Source organism: Cariama cristata, unplaced genomic scaffold (genome assembly GCF_000690535.1).
Source record: "Cariama cristata isolate BGI_N322 unplaced genomic scaffold, ASM69053v1 scaffold22109, whole genome shotgun sequence".
NCBI lineage: Eukaryota > Metazoa > Chordata > Aves > Cariamiformes > Cariamidae > Cariama > Cariama cristata.
Genome location: NW_009634374.1, coordinates 13,679 through 34,995, shown reverse-complemented (window position 1 = coordinate 34,995; position 21,317 = coordinate 13,679). Strand labels below are relative to the sequence as shown.

Sequence of the window (21,317 nt, the reverse complement as noted above, 5' to 3'; positions counted from 1 at the left end):
GATGTACGGGGATTTGCTCAATTCGGCTCCCCCTGAGACAGTCAGTAACACTTTAGAAGTTTCATCAATGTTCAAACCGCGCAGATCCCCTGGCAGAGTTGGGGGGCAGAAGGCCATGTTTGGGAAGAACCCGCCGAGCTCTCAGGCCCCCCCTGCCCGGCCCCGCTGGCCCCCCCAGGCAGGTTCCTCACTCCAGACCACCACTGTTCAGCAATCTCACTCACCCATTACAACTGGCTATCAGCACGGATTTGATGCGAAGGACTTTTTTTGAACTTACCCCATTTCTTAACAGCAATGCAAATAAATACATTTGCAGAATTTTTCACTTAAATGGATGTAGGAAATTAAATTAAAAAAAAAAAAAGATAAACTTTTCCAGACAAAATCCATGTTCGATAGGACCAAAATGGTAGGACCTTCAAAAGGAACTCGACAATCCGTGAAAAGTCTGACAGGAGCCCACGCACATCCCCACGTAGACCCAGCGGCTGAAGCTTGGTTTCCAGACAGCAGCGATGAAGAAACACCCCTGAGCCCCCCTCACCCCGGGGGCTAAGGGCAGCGGCCGCAGGAAGCGAAGAGTTTCACCAGGTGCTGCTGAGACTGTTCCCTTGAGTCCACATGCAAAGATTGATGGCTAAACGTTAACATTTCATTACACATCTGTGCTCTCTGCCTGTGCAGGAGTGGACTAAAAAAACCCAAGCAAGTCCTCGGGTGAAATCCCCCCAGGTGAGGGAGACCAGGATTTCGCACCCGATGTGCAATTCCACCCAACCCACTTGCAAACAGCGCACAACCATGCGAATACTTTCCAATCCAAAATGTTCGAGTACAAGCTGAACTTAGAACAGACACTAAAATAGCTTAGGCCACAACCAAGTTGTTTGTAAAATCCTTTTTAATCTAATAGAAATGTTTTCATGAATTTTTAAAAAAGATTTCAATGAAAACAGCTTTGGATTCAGACATTCCCTTGCCACGTTGTGAACATAAACAGCAGCATTGCACTAGGAACAAGTGACACCGACCAGTCGAGCTTCACGATTTTGTATGAAGCGGAAAAAAAAAAAAGCAAACTGCTTTAGTGGAAGATAACTTGAATTATTTTCTTTCTTTTTCAAAAAAACCAAACATGGGCTATAATCTCACCATTGTTCTCCCTCTCCCTTCTTAAAGGAAGAGTTTAACTCCTGCAGTCTGAGCGCTACAGCAATGTTTGCCAAGTGGAAAAATACAGCGGGAGAAAAAACTGTTTATCCCCAGTGCTATTAAACCCCCGAAGTTGCAGGTCCCTTTAGAGGAAAGCTCTCCTTACATAAGAAAGACAATTAGAATTGGCAAACTGATGCAAAATATTTATTCCAAGTTAGTTATTTTTGATGCAGTAGTTTTTCCCCCTCATACAGACTCAATGTGATAGTCACTTTTTTAAATCTGTAAATAATGTTATCAAAATAATCTTAATCTTTGAAATCTCACAAAAAATTTATATTTTACAATCCACCCTGAATATCAAGGCTGCAAGAAGAAGAACACAAACAATTCCTATATCCAAATATTTTACAGCTGTACCCAAAAAAAGAAAACCACAAACGCCTGGTTAAGTGATGAAGCTCCCCGAGCCGCCAAAAAAAAAATAAAATAAAATAAAAAATTCATGTTATTAGCATTAATTTAACATAATTAGAACTTCAATAGCCATTTTGTCATTGACAATGATTGTTTTAGCACACTGTTACCGCACGACATTATGCAATGCGGGCGGCACTGTTAGAAGCTTGTTGTTGCAAAGATCAGTCAGCCACTTGTGTCCTGCTTACAAGACTGAACTTGTGCACTGCCCCACAAGGGATTTTTGTCAAAATTTGCTAGCTGCACAAACTTCTATTAAGCATTAGGGCAAAACCAAAAGAAAAAGCTAAAGAAGCCAATTTCTCTCTTCTTTGGGATACAATTATTTCCCTTGTGCATGAAGTATCAACAACAAAAGAAAAAACTGAACAGACTGGAGACAGAATAAACTCTGTTTAGTTTATACAACCCCAAACACATGTTGAACTATGAACTGAGTTTATTGGGTTGGTTTTATTTATTTTAATTTTCTTGTGCCCACTTTCAGGCATCGTCATCTGATGTTTCACTGCTACTAGTTTCTGTGTCTGAGTCCTCAATCTTTGTCTTAAAAGTGCTTCTCCAGTGGAACAACAGGCTGGAGCTGCGGCCCTGAAGAAATCCATTCTTCCCAAATCCATTTCTTCTTCGCTGTAGGAATGAAAGCAAGTTTTAAAACAAGGAAAAGCGTGGAGAGCAACTGTCACTAACCATCTGTGGCCACAAATTAAATATTTAACTGTACACACATGCTCTGCACAGATAACACAGACATCAGTTGCACTTCAATCTCACTTCAGTTCTTTGTCTTCTTGAACATCCTTAGGAATCACACTGCAGAAGACTTGTGCATGAGAAAGGAGAGGACCAGTCACAAGGGGCAAAGGCTGTAAACGTACCTGCTCTGATTTAATTTGGAACTCTTTGAGCTCATCCTCCGTGAGGGGAAGGTAGTTCTCATCATTTTCAGGATATTCCTGCCATCCCATTTCTTTCAATAACCTGATATGTGGAGAAAATGAAAGGGGCACGGGAATTAAAGCATGGGAACAACGGCAAAGGAGAGAACATTTTGTCCGTGAAGCACAAGGTTTTGTATTAAATCACTCCCAATTCACCAGGGAATCTTCTATATCAGAGAGCACTTCAACAATGCTTCATGTTTACCCAACATTTTTCATACTCAATGTGTTTTACAAATATTTAATCATCATCAGTCCTGTACAATGGATAAATAACTAGTCTGGCAGAAGGAAAGCAAGGCAGAGATTTCAAATTCTACCCAAGGACACTGAAGGAGGACATGAGGCAATCAAGCCAGTATCACAGCTCAGGATTCTCTCAAAACTTACTATCTGCTTAGACCAGATGCTCACACGCTGCTTACTCACTGAAGTGAGATAGAAGTTGAGACACTAGGTAAATATTTTCCTAACTCTCCCCCACTTTTACAGCATTTAAAGCAGCAAAGGAGTACTTTAAGTGCAGAGAGAAAGCGGTGTATGCGTGTGAGGGTGTATCTTCAGATCATTCCATTTAGGACACCTGCTTGTAAATGAACCAGAATCACACTAGGTTTGTGCTCACTCCTGGTGTGGGTGAGTAAATACCTAGGGAGCATTAACACACAGGGATGTGGCACTACAGTAGCGCAGGAATTTAATTATAGACCTTGGCAAAGTCTTGGCTCAGCTGTCACCAGTGTCTTGTTTTATTTTCAATGAGACTCCACCCAGTCCAGGACTAGTCATGAAGCCCACACACCTCTAGCTCAGTACACACAAAGCTACTGCTGCTTCCCAGAGAGGTGTCTTTGAAATAGTCTCCTCCTCACACAGTCCGAGGACTCACCCTCCTTTACTCCAGACACCTTAGTTTGCCATTTACTCACCTGTGTTCTGCCTCCAATGAATGAGAGAGGTTTTCCCCCTCCTCTGGCAAAGGGAGAGAAAGGCCATTCTGATGGCAGCTCTCTTCCCAGTTTTCCTTTGGTTCTGGTGTGCTGTTGCTCTCCATCTAAAGAAAAAGAAAAGCATCGAAGCGCACTTGCACAGACCGAGGCAATGGCACTGTCCCAAGTTCAAGCTTCTGCTTTTGGCAGTAAAGCCAAGCCTTTCACCTTGAGTCAGTGTTTTCTACAGAGCCTGGACTGATAATGGTTGAAAACAACTACCTGGCTGTGACAAGACAATGCAGTATCAATGACATTTGGTGGACGGCACTTTTGTGTCAAGGGAGTAAGTGCTGGCATTACGAAGCCATCATCAGTGGCTTCAGAGTGAAAACTAGGCGAACGAAGTACTCCTAAGGACAGCCTTTACATACGCATTAAGCCACAGACGTAGGCATTTAGAGCTCTGGTCCAAGCCTCTGAGACTTGAGATACTATCCTACACCTCTCACAAGCACCAAATTCAACTTTCCTATGGATGTGGTGTGACAAGCAGGTTTGAAAGCAAATTAAGATGTTAACATATAGTATCGTTCCACCCCTTCGAGAATCCTTGCAAAAATCTAGATTATCTTCCCCATCTGTGATCTTCCCTTCCACCTCATTTATTACTTATCCATTTGCATTTCACCTCGTTACAGATCTCCCTTCATCACAGTGCGGTGCACTACTTCTGCTGGCCTGTGTGCCAGACCAATAGAAGTCATTCCTTTTCTCCTCCAAAGCCTGAATTACATACAGTGCTCTGTTTTTTTTCCAATACCCAACTCTTAAATACATAACGATCATATATAGAGTAAGGACAGTGGTCTTACATCATCCAGCTTGTCACATTCTCTGTTCTCAGTTATCTCCCCATTCCTATCATCTTTCAGTGTCTTCAGGAATTCGCTCTTTTTATCAGTGGTACGGCGCATCAGCTTCGTCAAGCGTGAAGAGCAGATCTCGATGGGAGGGGTGGTGCTGGAAGGACTCTAGACAAGGAAGGTAGAATACAGAGACTTTCAGACTGTACTGCTGGGAGAATGGGGCCCTCTTCAGGGTCTGTGCTTACACCTTTCAAACATCCACAATTCTTTGGCTGGCTCTTAACCCCTCAAAAAAGAAAATCTAATGTCAAATTCCCATCAAAATACTGACTGGTGTTGCACATTCACTTCTTCCCTTATCAGCACATTGTTATCCCACTTACCATTATCGACTCTTTAATTTTTTTTTTTCTTCCCCTAGGAGTCAATTCACATGGCCATGAATATGTTTATTTTGTTCCTTGGCAATGTAACTCTCCCAAAGCAATGCTGGAGCCTACAACAGAATATTAACTTCACGCAGGACTCTCACCCTACAAAAATTAAGGTCATTAGGCTCCGACTCTACCCTGAAATTAAGATATGTGGTGGTAATCTCCCTTCAGGGAGTGGTCACATCCTTAGCTAAGCACAACTGGATGTGAAATAGGCAGCCACAGCCTCGGTATCCTCCCCTGGAGAGCACGCTGCCAATTCCTTGCTCTGTCCACTCACAGCCCAGATGGGTCAGTGTGGAGCCAGACACAGACAACCCTGGAGCCTGTGGGAAATCTGCTGAGCTCAATTCACAAACCCAAGGTAATCTCCTTTTTCCACAGTATTTAAGCTTTCTCAATTATCTCAAATCTGTGAATCAGGCACAAGGCACAACAGATTGCACATTAGCAGCACCCCAGCCATGACACTGCAATAAACACACTGCTAACCAAGACGAGCTTTTCATTTAATCTGTTCCATCATTTTGACCGGACATGCAAAAGAAATCTAAGAACATGTTATGTGAACGTTCCTGGTATCTTAACCTTCTGCTCATATATGGAGTTCATGTCTGGCTACTCTATGATAACGAGGAATTTAGTCATTAATACAGATACCCGACACTAGAATCTTGCATGCAAAACTACTCTTTTCCTTCACTTACTTGCTTTGATTTTTTTCCCCAATATTGAAACATAGTAAAATTTCCTAAAGTCTGTGGCATTTTTCTCCCCGCTCCCCCCCTTTTTAGGCTAAGGTGGGAAGGTTGCAAATTCAGGTTCTTCAAAATGTAGTTTTGTAATTCAAAAATCTCCTTTGCAAAGTATGTTTATCATAATCACGGTGCTCTGAGCAAAGATCGAGAGAACTATAATATTTAGCAAAACAAAAACAAGGCTTATATTTCTAATGCCTGTTGCACATGAAACACTGGTGTGAAATAATGCTTTTTAACGAAGTGCATGCTCAAAGTAATGCCTTACAGGAAACATTTCTCAGGTGGCCTTTTCAGATTTTGCCTAATTCAACATAGTAGGAAACGAATCAGCAATTGTAACAGATGTCAAATGACTGTCAATATTAGGATAAAAAGCTAGCGTAGTCCTGAAATTAAGCTCTCAACATGGTAACTAGTTTGACTGCAGTGACAGAAGGTAACAATGAACAAAGACTAAAAATTAGATATCTTCTGGTAACTTGGAATGCTTGAGCTCTTTAATCTGTTTTAATGTTTAATAGAACTGCTGAGGTATCAAAACTCAATTTCTACATGTTAGGGGAAGACAGTTATAGCTAAAGTTTAGAAACAACAGATTCCTGAAAGGGAAGTGAATTTCTGGTTTTATGCGTAACTTTCTGTAGATGGGTTTTTACATAACATTTTCTTTAAGTATTAAAGGGGTACAAGTAGTCATTTTTGGCATCTTTTCTAAAGGTAAGTGGAGTCCTTTCACTGAAACATCAAGGCATCTCTCATTTTTTTGTTGTTGGGGTTTTTTTTCCTTTTTAAATGACAGCACTATGCATCATCTCTGATTTGATCATATGTCAGTCTATGTAACAGGGATGGCTACTCTTACAGAAAAGTCATCCTGAATCATTTTAAGAATTCAGACTGCATCTTCATTTGGTTATCTTAGACCTGCTTGTGGGGACACGGTGCCAGTGCAAGTTGGCACCCTTTTAGTTTTCAACACACTGTGGTCTCTTACGAATAATGGCGCTTCTTTCAACATGCCTGCAGGAGGGGCATTATCCTCACTTCAGAAATCAAAAGGCAGAGATTACCTGTAGTAGGCCTGCAGAGCCAGGATTACAGTAGCATTTGCTGGCCATGGTCCTGTGTTTTCATACTGCAAATCTCCAACAGATTCAGAGAAAAATGTATTTTACAAGTGTTCAATTTTAGTTGGGAGGAATTTTTAACCCCTTTTTGTTTAGCTGATTGACGTCGGTAATACAAGAAGTATTCAAGGAAGTACTGCTTGTTCTGGGGAAAACCCAGCTGCCTACTCCTGCTGTCAGATTAGTAGCTGACATTTTTGCTGACTAAAATTTCACACAAGACCTTCTTGGGGGAGTGGATGAAGGAGACTACTTGCGTTACTACTGTACGATATAAAGTGAACGCCCTTCTCTGTATCTCCCTGGAGGTGAAAGCCTATTTGAGTTCACATATTCATGCCGCAAAGTGTCCATACTATGCTGTCCATTACACAAAAAGGAAGGCTGTCAGTAGCACAAAGGACTCGTCTAAGGACAGACAAAAGCAAGGTAAGGGAAAGGAATACAGTGTAAGATCTGTTTGTCAAAGTGACAGCTGCATGCTTGCTAACTATTGCTTTTAATGACTGCTTTTACACTCAGCAGTGGTTAAAGCAGAAAAGCACAGGCTGTCGCAAAGTAAAGCCTGCAAAGCAGAGAATCATACAGATGGTAAGGTTTTACTGTAGAAGTAAGATTTGTTAAGAAACAAGACAAATGCACAACTAGGAAAAAACCCCACTGTTACACTTGAAACGCAAACATACTCATTTCAGATTTTGTGAATACGTCATTTATCAGAGGGAGTTTTATTTTTGTTCTTTTTCAAGGTCCAAACCAGCATTCTGTATACAAGCTATGAAGTGAAGCACAGGAACGCTGACCAAAATGTATTATGCCACAGCTACTGCTGAAATATTAACCGATTTATATTCCAAGGTTCCCTCCATACTTCAGACCAAAACCAGAGGTAAAACAGTTTCCACCTCAGCAGATTAACTCCTTCCAACACCAAAATTAGAAACAGACACTGTAGCTGAAGACACATACACACATTAAATTCCCTCAGCCCTCTCAGAGCTCATTGGTTGTGCTGTTGTTCTCTCAGAGAAAGGAAATGAGGCAGATCACTCTCCTTCCCTTCTTTTCCCATACTGAAGAACTGCATGGGAATCAGTTTGCCTACCTATTCACATCAGTTCTTGGTATCTGCACTCCGATAACATCAAGTGTATGCATGTCTCATCATGCAACAATAGTTCAAGCATTAGTACTTTTTTTTATATTGGAGAGAAATTGTAATGCATTTGGACAAGCACCAATGGCTTTACATCCAGGTAAACCACATTTTTATTTCTTTTAGTGTATCAGAGATGTGGCAGAACATGCTAAGAATGTACAAGTGAGTCATTCTTCAAGGGTGCAAAGCTAGGTACCATGTACAGAGAGGACCTTATCGTGTTTAAGCTACAGTAATTGATAATTATAAAGTTCCCACCCTATCCCCAAACCCAATCCCTTACCTCTTTGGGAGAGGTGAGGACTGAGCCACTCGCCAGTACCGCTGGTTTGGTTACAGACACTGGACTGGTAAAGGCAGAGTCACGGCTGGAGGAAAGCGAGCCTGGTTTATGTTCACTTCTGTTGGCTTTCCATGCACTTGGCTATATTGAAAAGAACACAAAATACTGGACAGTAAATGGTAAGGCACAAGAAGGGGTTGCCTGCAAGTAGTAAAACAAATAAACAAGGATTACGTTGGCTGCTGTATGGATTTTTTTTTTTTTTCCCTTCCTCTCCAAGAATAGTCTCAACAAGTTTACCTCAACACCCGTTACTTGTTCCCCTCCTTCTGTTTTCCCCAAACCACATACAATTCTGCTTCATGGGCACCATCCTCCCGTAGAACACCATTAGAGCTCAAAGAGAAAATCCAGCACTGCTCTTCATTAATCAGAATCACCACCGAGTAATGCAATGCATCTTACAGCTATCCACAGACAGGAAGTAAAAAAATCCCAATTAAATTTACATGTCATATGGGAACACTGTATGACACAAAGAAAGGGTTTGCATCACTTGACAGGAACTTCCCCTGTGTGAGGAAAAAGCGCATCAAGGAGTATTTCTGCCCAGGCTGAGAATGCAAGATTTTTTATTTCCTAGGGCTCTGAAAGCGTCCATCATTGCACTGATTTAGCAGCAACACAACGAATAACGAACTGGCTGCTATTTCTTCTTTTAAGTGCACGAGCACTTGCTGTTTTGCTCTGGATACTCTCTACAGTGTCCCTTCAAATACATTCGTGATTTGGCTGAAAAGCAAAGACTTCAAGATAAGTTTTTGTTACTTGGAACGTTATTCTTGAGCCTCTCTTATCAACCAAGGACAAACACTGCGAGGGGACAGTCTTTACAAAAAGGATCCTAACAAGAAACTTGTATCAAGTAGCACGATAAATATACTTGTCAGAGCATTAAAACATACTGGTTTCTTTGACCCATTAGACTTCCAAAGCCATCTTCAAGTCAGTAGCAAAATAACTCATGCACAAGTAGGATTCAGTTAAATCTGAGATGCAACAGATGTTGCATTCTGGAAGCAATGAGAGCTCAAGCCATTATTTCAGTATGTTCTCACTCTCCATTGGGTTATTTTATTCATTTTTAAATAAATAAATCAGTAGGGGAGGAGTGGAAGAGTAATGCTGATGGCCAACTTAAAAACAAGAGCAGTCCACATTATTGAATGGATTATTCGGCATTAACAGCACACATTCCAAACATTCCCTTCAAGCCCAGAAAATATCCCAATCTCCGCAATATTCCCTGGTACTAAAATTCGGGTGTAGAATTACTATGACAAAAAGTTTCTCTCTGCAGATCCGGTGGTTGTGCCGTTCAGATATCCAGCTCTTAGCTGTTGATGGTTGTTCTCCCAGCTTCCACAATGAGGCAGGTTAGACAAATCCAAAGAGAAACCCATACTGTTTTCTTAGGGAGGCCACTACATTCAAGCACAACTACAGATGAATATCAAAAGGAATCGTTTGCAGATTACAACCTTCACGGATTACTTGACTGTGAACAATTAGCCATCTCAATTAACCAAGAAAGAAGTCACTAGTTTCACTGCCAGTTCTGTTCCTTTCAACACTTGATACAACTTAACAGAAACATTTTTGATTCAGTTTCCCTGTGACAGCTTTGCAATACTGCTGACTTGGTCAAAAGGACTGTTTTGACCCCTCTACTACATGCACTGCCACTTCTGTACAACTTTTCTAGAAGTCTTCATAACAGTGCATCCTACCATACCTGCTTTATGTCTGTACCTTTAAAAAAAGGCATCATGCACACAGTTTTTCTAGCTAAGGATATGCTGATATCCCACCTTTTAGCTTGGGTAATCATCACCATTCATTAACAAAAGCGTTGTTGATGACATCAGCAGACACTTCTTCCCTACTGCAATCCCCGCCACTGACGAGCACCGTACTCCCCCAACAATCACAGTACCATGTCAATGCATACACACTTAAAAATTAGTATCTAAATCACGAAACATGTATTTATATCCTGCTTAATTTGACTGATCTTTTGGGCTACATATCAAAAGTCAACACCTTTGCACTACCCAAATAGCAGTTCCTATGTTATCAATACTGTAATACTTCAGGTATGGATCCAGGTGTAATCCAGGCCTACCAACTGGTTCAGTACAGTAAATACTTCAATAAAAGGAACTTAGGCAGCTACCACTACATAGTGCCATAATCTCCGATTTAAATACAGATACAGAATCTGGAACGCAAATGAGAGCTACGTAACATGTAAAACAAGCTAACAAAAAAAGCCCTACCATTACTTTTGATGTAAGCTGAACTTCCATACCACAGTCACAAGGCTGTCTCAGAAAAACAGATCACATTTCTCAAATTATCTATAAAAATTAAAGGGTTTATTCCAACTGTGAGCACTGATTAATGTATTTTTTGTTTCCTCTGAAGAATCAAAACTTAGAGTCTAATTTCAGAACACAGTTACAAAAAGCTTCAACAGCAGCTCTTCTAGACAGAATTAATAGAAAGCCTCTGACCATGGGCTTTAGAACAGCCAAAATATATGCAATGGTGGCTGCACAGCAAGGAATAATAGCTAAACAGATTTTTATATCCAAATTCTGCAACTTCAATCTACAGGTATACATACCATGAGCAGCAGTAACAACAGGCATTTACATAGCTTTCAGAAGTGCATTTCAGTCTCTCAATCTCTACATTTTGTACAGCACTAACTTTCAGACCTCGAAAGTTATCTTTGCACACTATAGCAGCTAAGACAGAAAAGCTGTATGCACTCCTGTTCACTAAAATTTTGTTTACTTTGAAGTAATCAAAGAGACAATCTAACAGTCTGGACAGAAACTTTATTTTTGGCTTTTTGTTTCTAAGACTACTCAAAACATCCAGACTAAAACCAGGTAAGACTATATTTACACATGTATCAAGCAAGCTGTACAAGCCAAAATAATTGCCAGAGGAGGCTCCCTATCCATTAGGAGCTGCATCTGGTTTAACTATTCTAAACAAGTACATGTGTATGGACTGAAAACTGTATGTGGAATGAAAACATCTTTTATTAATAACCTTTAAAATGGGCCAGTTTATTTCATCTCACCAAGAAGAAGATCAGTTGTCAAATTCAGGGTTTATACAGGATTATTTGACAATCATTTTAACCATTAGGGTTTTTCCTGTAGCTGGTAGAATTTAGCCTGAATTAAGACAAACTTACGAAAGGGAAAGAAGCTCTAACTTGCTTTCTTACCAAAAAAGTTGTTAATCTTTCCTATTTTGCTTTTATTTTTGAAGTGTGTAAGGTTAATCTACTCTAATCATAGGGAAGACTTTGTTGGAATGTCGCAGACAGCATTAGTAATTAATAAATTTTAGAACTCAAAGTATTTGGACAGCTTTTTAAAGATCGACCTAGCTAATAATTTTCTTTAGCTTCTTAAATATTTTCACCATCAATCCTACAAAGTTTATAGGCATTTATACATGTAAAATCTCTAGAAAAATGGGCAAGATAAAGCCTAGAATTAAGAAACAAAAAAAACCTACTTACTTTTTTTTCCCAACACTCCTATATTTCTTTCAGTAAAAGAACTGTAGCACAAACCCCATTACTTTTCCAGGTCGTCTTTAAGGCTCAACTAAATTAGAGCTAAATTGCAGGATGTTACAATCTAATCTGATCTTAGCTTCAGTTGCGTTTTAAACACAAAGTATTGTAACCCAATAAAGGTTTTTCAAAGTAGTCAGGTGAACAACTCAAGCACATCACAGCACACATTCCAGTTCTCTAGCATGGCTTTTTTTGTCTAATTAAGATAAGCATCTGTCTAATGCACGAGAATACTAATGTCTATTTGAATGGATGCATAGTCAGAAGAGAGGTTAGTTCTCTGTATGGACAAGACCACATGGCATTTTAACAGGGAACAACAATTTTAGTAGTAAATAGACCTCTACTGTAGAGGCCACTACCCCAAGAACTACTGGATTCCAACTCCTGCTATTTGTTAGAAGGTTGCTTCCCTTGCCAAGGGAGAGAGTCCTCCCTTGATCTGCAGTTCACTAACTTGGTCACAAACCCCTGTACCTTGGAAGGAGGAGCTGCAGGTTTAGGAACGAGATTTTTGTAGACACTTGGGACAATGGTGGTGGCTTTGTTGCCATTTGCCAGGTGAGAAACAGGTGATGTAAATGCAGCTGAGAAGGCAGCAGCAGGATCTTCTTTTGAAACCTTTTTGATGACCAGCATCTTGGTAGGTTGCTTGGCACTAGGGGGGTTTTCTGTAAAAATAAAACAAGAAAGAGTCTGAAATACAAATGTTTGGTTTCATAACAGTTTCAGTATACTGCTCCAGTTTCTCCCTTCTCAGTCTTTCATGTCACACATTTGATTCCAAGACTGCTATCAGCCATTCTTTTGTTTCAGCTTTGAGCAAAGATACTGGATAAAGATGTCAAAGTCCAATCTTTTTTTATTTAACCAGAACAGCTCCCTTAGCGCAGAAGGGAAAATCTACAGTGACATCATCTAACAGCCCTCCACCATACTACAGGAATCGGAATAGATACTAGCATTTTTTTGAGCAACCGTGGATCAGCTTTGTTATTTCACTAACACAGTAAAAATACTTTGCATAACTTATACCTCAAAAGACATAGTGCTTTTACAAATAAGCACAATTAATATTTCTTAGGCCAAATCAACACATTTTCAGGAGCAGCACAATTTAAAAACAGTAATAGTATAAACAGCTAGAAGCCCCATAAATCCTAATTGTCATTATTTTTGAGCAGAACAAAAGCTTCCTGACAAACATGCAAAAAGAATACAATCCAGTCCTATAGCAAGAAGTGGTTTTGAGTTTTTTATTTGTACTATTTACAGTATCTAACCCAACTAATATAGCTACATTCTAACTAGAGACTAACAAACTTATATTTAGTTGCTAGAATTGATACCTTGTTTCACTCATTTTTATTTTTTTTTCCCAAAGGCATAGATTCGCATACCACATCAGAATCAAAAGCAAGCCTGTTCTGTGTTTTAAAAAAATCAAATCCAAACCACAGAATTATGAGAGTTTTGCTGTATTTCTATGAAGATGATCACAAGTCACAAACAAATGTCTAGTTCACTTAAATCTGCTTTGCCCTTCAAGTGATGTCTGCATGAAGTTGTAACTGCAGTAAAACTGGAAGCAAATGCAGAACAGTGACATTACTGCCACCAGCAGTATTTTTATGACAAGACAAACACGGTTTCAAGCAGACCAAGAGGCCAAGAGATTAGTGAAGATGGTGGGGGGAAAACAACAAAGGAGAGAAAGCTGCAAACTATCGCCTTCACTTAAGTCTTTAAAATATTTTTGGTGAAAAAAATAGCATTTAAACATCAGTTATAACTTTCAGCTTGAGCATCCTGTACAGTGACGTAAATACCTTTACCTACCCCATACTCCAGAAGGTGTCCCTAAAGGTTTGTTCTGGTTGTTATGTCTTCCAGCTTCTGGATTCAATGACGGCTGTAAAAAGACAATGTACATGAGCATATCATTATATCACATAATAAAAAAAAATAAATTCAGTATTAACATAACATTATGCTTCTAGGAACCCAAGTATAGGTAGATTTCTCTGAACAGCATCTGAATTGGAAGAGAGTGCTTCGTCACAAGACATCTGAAATTCAAGTTCGTATTCTCCTTGGCTCCTGCTGTGTCTCCAACAGAACGATCAGAGGGTTCAGAACCTTTAGTCTTCTACTACGTAATTAAGTAGATTCCACCAACCAATACACACATAAAAGATTTAGGTACTTAATCAGCAGCTCAAAATATAAAATAGAATCCACATCATCAGTATTTGAAGAATCTCCTCATTTCCCAAATGTTTTTGTACAATAATTATGCACTAACTAATTAAAAAAAAAACCAACAAAATACTAGGCTTCTAATGTAAAGGAATAATGAATATATATACATTTACTAACAAAAAAGCTACATGTACATTTATGTTCATCTTCAGAGTCAACTTTTCAGGACAATACTGCTTGCAGACTCAGTGCTCTCTGCATACTTACCTTTGGTTCAGTATCAGAATTCAACTAAGTGGAACAACTAAGGACATGTCCAAGCTCAAAGCAGAGTACAGAAAATCTAAGCATTCAATGACAAGTGTTTCTGATTAGCTATTCCTCTTCCCCTGTCCCAAATAACTTCAGTTGAAAATAAAGCCATCTTTTTCCTCTTTTTAATGAATTTGTCATATGTTAGTTACTATGGCGACAGCATAAGTCTCTAATAATGAGCTTCTGAAATATCATTCCTGTTCTATAAGAGTTAGGAAAAAATGCCACGCCGTAGCATAGATTCCTGCCTCAGACCCTAGAAATTCCTCTGTTTCAGTGCTTCATTTTTTAGTTACAGGTTAGTTTTATAGCAGGGGTGCTCACACCACAGGAGAACTTAAACTATCAGCCTGTTTTGCTGACCTTTCAGAAAAAGTGTTGTTATCTCAGCCACACAGGCCTAACAGCTACACACTTAACCGCACTATACATCAGTTTCACCACTACAACAAAGACAATACAGGAGTTATTTAGCAAAGTTTGCTGCTAGACAGTATGTGGTACTATCATCTTAAAAAAAATTAGGGGAAGTAATTACAGAAGAAACAGCCATGTAGTTGGGGAAAGGCACTGAAGAAGAGAATGAAGAAGTACATGGAAGAAAGATTTAGACCAAGATAGATTACAACAGTGCACACTTGCAATCATTACAATACCTTGCTACATTTCCACAGGCTATTGACAGTCTAAAGAACAAGCTTATAGAAATTCTGAATTGCAGTATTCTTGAGAAGTCAGATTAACAGAAATCCACACACAAGCTCCATCACTGCTCCCCAGGTGTTAACCACCCTGTGATGCAGGCTACCACTCCCAGCAGCAGCAGATGAACAAGACCAGGCAATCACTCCCCAGGCACTTCACTGAAAAAAAACCCCCAGCAGCTTAAATCAAACTGGCTCCTATGGCAATTTAAGTGTAGACTCTAGATTTTGGCCTGAAGCATATGTAGGCATTCATGTATTTCACTCCAACTCCTAACTTTCTGAATAAAAGCAGTGCCATCAAACTGCCACAACAATTTCAGCTGTAAACAGCCTTCTAGAGAGAAATGCTGAGTAAGAGAGCAAAAAGCTAAAGATGGTGATACACACAAGTGTGCACACTGTCACCAGAAACTCTCATTACTGGAGGCAGCAATGGCTTTAGCATTGAAGATGAAGTCAGAGGAACTGCATTAGGTGAAGGAACTGAGTTATCAGGACCTTACAGATGATATTGGCAAAATACGTGGTCCGATAACAATCAAATTCTCTTCAAGGGGCAGGAGAAAAAAAAATTACATTGGAAAGCAGAAAAGGTGCGTATACCTCAAAGCATTGGCGTTAAAGAATGCACATGCTAAGGATGAAAGCCGTAAGTTCAAATACTGTTTGGTAAAGTTTGGAAAACTAAAGATATTCCAGTAAAAATAGAGCCACGATGTAAGAGACTATCATACCAATAACACCACATGAATCGGAATGCTGGGTAAGAAGAAAGTTGATGAATTGGAGATACTGATGGAAGAAATGGCTGAAGAAACCCCAATCCACAGATTAACAGAGAGTGAGGCAAACATCTCCGATAACAAAATACTATTCCAGAAGATTCAAGACAGAGGGCTGCAAAGGTCCAAGCACATTATGAACGAGCTTGGGAAGCTTATCACAAACACCAACATGTACCAGAATGCAGGAGACAGGAACAGCAGGCAGACTGAAGGTAAGCTGAATAGATGTACTTCGGAGAACAAAAAAAAAAAAAAAAAAAGCAGCACCTTTGCAGGCACAGCCACAAAGCCAATACAACTATTCTTCCTGTGGCACACCAAAGGGTCACCTTACGAGTTTCACTGAAGATCTGGCTTGTGTGTTACAATGCTGTCTTCAGTTCACAATAACCATTTGGCAAAATATTTGCACCAAACCCCATAATCCAACAGGTCATCAAGTCCTGAGGACTCTAGGCACCAATGAGCATCCTGTCAGCACTGGAATAATTTTGTTAAATCTGCCGTGATCTCAAACATGGAATGGAATGCAACCCTAGACCTTGCGACCTATCAAAGCTAATAAAAGTGAGATCTGAAAAGCGACTTCTCACAGCTGCCACTTCTAGCGAGACTTACAAAGTCTTCTTCCTCAAATTGCAACTGCTCTTTATCTTCCTTCTTCTCCTCCCTGGATTCAACAGGCAGCTTTTCTTGAAAGGCGGAACTTTTCCGAGAATGGAAGTTGCCATTCCAGTGGCGATGAACTCCGGTTCCTCCTCCACCACGCTGGTTCACACCATCATGGCCCCGTGAGGGACCATGCCAGCCAGGCTGACTGCCAGAAAGCCCAACATGAGCTCCTTTAGAAACACCAGAATCTACAGAATCATGACGGAGAAGGGACGGCTGATGCCAGCAGTCTAAAGAAAACGAGATAAGTATACAGATAAAAAAAGTCAACACAGCATGCAGAATACTGGAAATCAGGCTGTTTTGCTTGTTGTTAAGTCAGTGTTCACTAAGTAACTACCAGGCCAAACTTATTAAGCTACTTTGTGATTATACCAGAAAACAAACCAAGCTATACAATGCACATACAGCTACCATAAAAACCCCTTGAGGCCTGAGCACATGGCATGGAAGAAGACAATAGCACAAGTTTCTTACAGGGTATTTTGAAAAGGTACAGTTTGGGAAAATACTGTTTATATTCTGCAGAATTCTTCATTCTGTAGAATATTCCAGAATGTTTGCTCTCAGGCTGCATTCTGATCCTTCTTACCTCCTGCAGTTCGGAGGGGCCCATTATTGAAAAATCCATCAGAAGAGTTGTGTCTCCTACGGCTCACCCCAAAGCGGCCCTCTCCCCGTGGAAGATGCTCTCCATGTTTCTCAAAGGTGGCTGCAGGGGACTGCAGAAAGTAAAAAGTGATGTAATGAAGCATTGAAGCATTCATTAGGGCACTCCAGGAGCCTGTCAGTCCAACAGTGACATTTTGTTAATTGAAAAAAAAAAACCAACCAAAAACAAACCCCAAACTTCACATTCCTGTACTAGTTTTCAATACAGCATCCTTATCTGCACTGCTTAGCCAACAACATCAACAACCATGTGAACCTGATCAAAATGGCACACAAATCCATCTATCTTACACAGAATCAGAGAGAACCTAACACACTAATCCTACCAGGTCTTTGCAAACACATACTTTCTGCAAAATTCATTTAAGAAATTCTATCATACACAGGTGCTCATTCATTCACTCCCTCTAAAAGAAGAGCAGACAGCAATGGAGGATCCAACTAACCTGACTAAAATTCAGAGATACTCAAGTAAGTTAAAGCACTTTTGGACTGAAACAACTATGATGCTGTAGGAAACACTAATGCTTCTAGCATTAAGATTCCAAAGGATTTTTTACTGTTCACTTTCCTTCATTTATCAAACATTCAGAGGTCTGTTTTAAATGGATCAAATATCCTGAAATTACTTTTGTGTCCGCATATTTATGCATGAAGGTGAAAGCTGTATTCTTTCTTGTTCACCAATACGTTCCACCGTGATCTGGTTCGCTATTAAAATCTTTTCCTCCACTGCCATGCGCAAGTAAAGTAAATTGTTAAAGTCCTAAAACAGACTTCCTGGGTCAACCCAAGCTGCTTCTGGCATCAGTTTTAGAAAGGTGACAGGTAAACTGCCCTCATTTTAAGGTGGCAGAAAACTAATGAGTATTTCTGAGTTTGGAGTTAGAGCCTCATCATCAATCAATCTACTATTCAGGAAGAGTCAGATTATGTTCATAAATCAAACCCAAACTATATCCTGAATTGAAAATAAGCGGTAGCTCTAGTTTTGGCTCCTACAGATTTAGGGCCATCTCTCTAATGATCTTCTATTTGGGATCTCAAGTCTCAACTCAAGCCTCAGCACAAAGACACCGAACTATTTCCATGTCTGAACACAAAGGCTGTTCCTCCTCTGAAATAAAACCAATACACTTGTTGAAACAATTTTCACCTTAGTAAGTTTCCAAAAGCCTTCTTTAAAAACATAAAATAAGTTAAAAGTAAACATTTGAAGTTCAACAAAACATTGGGACAATTTTTTTCTTTTTATTATTGTCATAGCTGTAAAAGGAGGTCATCTGTATTAATGTTACCTTGGTTGACTGTGGCGTTGAGAAGTTAAGCCAGGCAGGAACAAAGTCATGCTGCGCCATTTAGGTCCAGTGTCTCCCTTCAATAAAATGAGGCATCAAACCTCATGGCCAGGATCTGTAAATGAAAAGAATGTTCCCTGACTGTCATCTTTTCCAAACGGAAATAATAACACAACTTCTTTTCCAAAATTTGGTCTACATGAATTGGAGTAGTAAAGTGCTGTAGGTTTTCATATTACACTTACGCATTTTTTTTTCCTACTGACTTCGTTCCTCTGACCAAAACAGGAAAGGACTTAAACATTCCCAGTTACTTCCTGTTTACAATTAACACACCTATGAAATTCATGATAGGGTGAGTGTGGAGGTGGGAAGGAAACAGAACAAACAGCATACAAAAGCCATACAATGTACAGATGTGTAAAATCAAGACATGACAGAATGTGAGGTACATTCCTTCATTGTTCACTGTCTCAGCCTACAAAGGGGTGATCACTGCATGTTTTATTCCAGAGGCTGTAAATCAATCATGACCAAACCGGTGACATTAGAGACACCGAGAGCCGATCAGAGACCTGAAAGACAACCATATGCCAACTCCTGCACCCCTAACTTAAAATTGTATCCAGATCCACCAACTTCCATACACCAGGGAATATCCTATGCTGAAACTACTTTCATAGCTAAGCAATCAAATAGTTCGGAACAGAACGCAAGCTGGCTGAAGGATCTTAATGGAAGTTCAACTGAAGACCAACTCGGGCATCTCACTGAGAAATCCTAAACTGAATTGTTCTTTCCAACATATAGCACTTTCCACTGCTCAAAACAATGAAAATTCCATTATTGCTCTGTATAACTGAATTCTGCCTTTTTGTGGAAGGTTCTCCAGTTTATTATTTTGCTTTATTTTTCAACTTTATCTATGGACAAATCAACACTATATAAGCAAAGATAAAAGTATATATGATCTCTCACCCTGAGTTTGGCTTCTGTAGTCCAATGTCCTCAGTTTCTGTGCTTCACTGAACTTTGGGTTCCTTCCTTCTCCAGTATGCAGTAAGGCCAGCCTTGAGGCAATAGTGCGTCTCGAAGCTGAGCACAAGAGGCCGCACTTCGTGCCAACTGTGCCCTTCACCCCCTCAGCTGCTCATTTTAACCTCTCTTTGCACTCTCACTACAAAAAAAAAATACCTAAGAAGGTAATTTATATTTTTAAAAAAGCCACGACCACGTTCACCTCATTAAATTTCCTCTGGTCGTGATAGTACAGAAGTCAGCCTTTACATTACAAAAAGGTTTGTCAAGTCTGCATGACAACATTCAGAGCAACACCATGGTTATTACTGAACAGATACACTCAAGTCTGCTGGATAATTCATGATCTGCAGCAGATCAACCTGAACACTCTGGAAAAAGGATGCTGTTACATAAAAATGAAAAACGTTTGCCCCAAATGCTGAGATCTAAACAAGAAGCATCTGCCCAAGTGCTCTTAAAATATAAACTTCATTTTTATCACATACATCTGCTAAAAAAAGTTATAGTATTTAAAAAAAAAAAAAAAAGAATTTTAGGATATACTCTGGTCTTCACGTAACTTGGTTAGTGCTCCACAGAGCTAAGCAGTACTCGATATAAAGCTCAAAAGCAGGCACAAACGTTTTCCCCGTTTTTCACCATTTACATGCTGAAACATAGGTCACATGAACAAACAAAAAAATGCCAGGTCCAAAAATAATCTCTTCTACTCTATTTTTTGTAGACTGGGTGCTGCTTTTAAAGGGACACAATTATTCCACAAGAGCTTCTTGTTCTATAGTGGGGAGTTCACTTCTGGGTCATAGTCCTCTTCCATCAAAGAGGTGAGACAGGAACTGTAGTCACTATAAAAAAAGAAACAAAACCCCATCAATACAAGCAGCATAAACATGACAAAGTATGACCACAGAGAAGAACAGAAGGAGAAATTGAGTAACTATGGTACAAGTGCCAAAAGCTATTTGATCTCTGATCAAAACAAAACCTGAAATAATCTATTTTAAAAAAAAAGGTCCCTGGAAAAGGACATTTTTGCTTTTAAATGATCACTTCCCAGATTCAGTTTACAAAGGGGTAATACCAAGAAGCTGAATCAGAATAAAGGGAAGAGTGGAGAAACTGCATGCAGCTGATGAAAGGGATTCCACACTTCATATCGATTTTAACACCTGCTGCTAAAATAATAACGAGACTCTAGGTCGCAGGTAGGCTTGGCCATTCCACATGTCTCATCTCCTCCATGCATCCACACCATTCCTCACTTGCTCCAGCACAACCAGACTCCTCTCTCAAGAGACTCATGACAGTAATACATTCAGTATTCCATTAACTCCTCCACAGAAAATGCCACCAACAACAAAATGGTGTTTTTCTGCTATGGCCTCTTTTTCCCTGAACCATCTTACCTAACCAGAAGCAAACAGGTAGGTTTCCTGCTCCTGAAACATCTCAAAAGTTTTATTACTGTTTTGATGCCATCAGCTGTTTCTCAGGATCCCTTTAGGCATGCCTTATGATGCCTTTATATTTGACTTATCAAAGTTTGTTTCCCTTGTTTGGATACGGTTCCATTCTTTGGTAAGTTTTGGGTTTTGTTGCACTTGCTATGCCATTCTTTACTCTAAGCATGCGGATTTTTTCTTTTAAGACGGTTTTGATAGAGGCTCAAAATAAACACACACAGGGAACAGCAAAAGAATCACCACCTTTTTATCCTCTGGATGATTCCCTTTAATAACCCCCTTCATTTTCATATCATTTTTTTCTTTCTGGAATTCGATGTTATTGTTGTACAGGGGAGTTTGGAAAGAGGGAAA

General features: G+C 39.8%; 1 protein-coding gene across 1 annotated transcript; it reads right to left on the bottom strand.

Annotated features, from left to right (window-relative positions):
- Positions 1-1,340: 1,340 nt before the first annotated feature.
- Positions 1,341-20,345, bottom strand: GPBP1L1 (GC-rich promoter binding protein 1-like 1). Its single transcript, XM_009707131.1, has 11 exons — positions 19,438-20,345; positions 18,460-18,574; positions 17,082-17,211; positions 16,436-16,719; positions 13,648-13,720; positions 12,286-12,479; positions 8,142-8,282; positions 4,384-4,542; positions 3,509-3,633; positions 2,517-2,619; positions 1,341-2,268 (listed from the first exon to the last, which is right to left on the bottom strand). The coding sequence occupies exons 2-11, from the start codon at positions 18,517-18,519 to the stop codon at positions 2,122-2,124; spliced, it is 1,416 nt and encodes a 471-aa protein (XP_009705433.1). The 5' UTR covers positions 18,520-18,574; positions 19,438-20,345; the 3' UTR covers positions 1,341-2,121.
- Between the last annotated feature and the right edge of the window lie 972 nt (positions 20,346-21,317).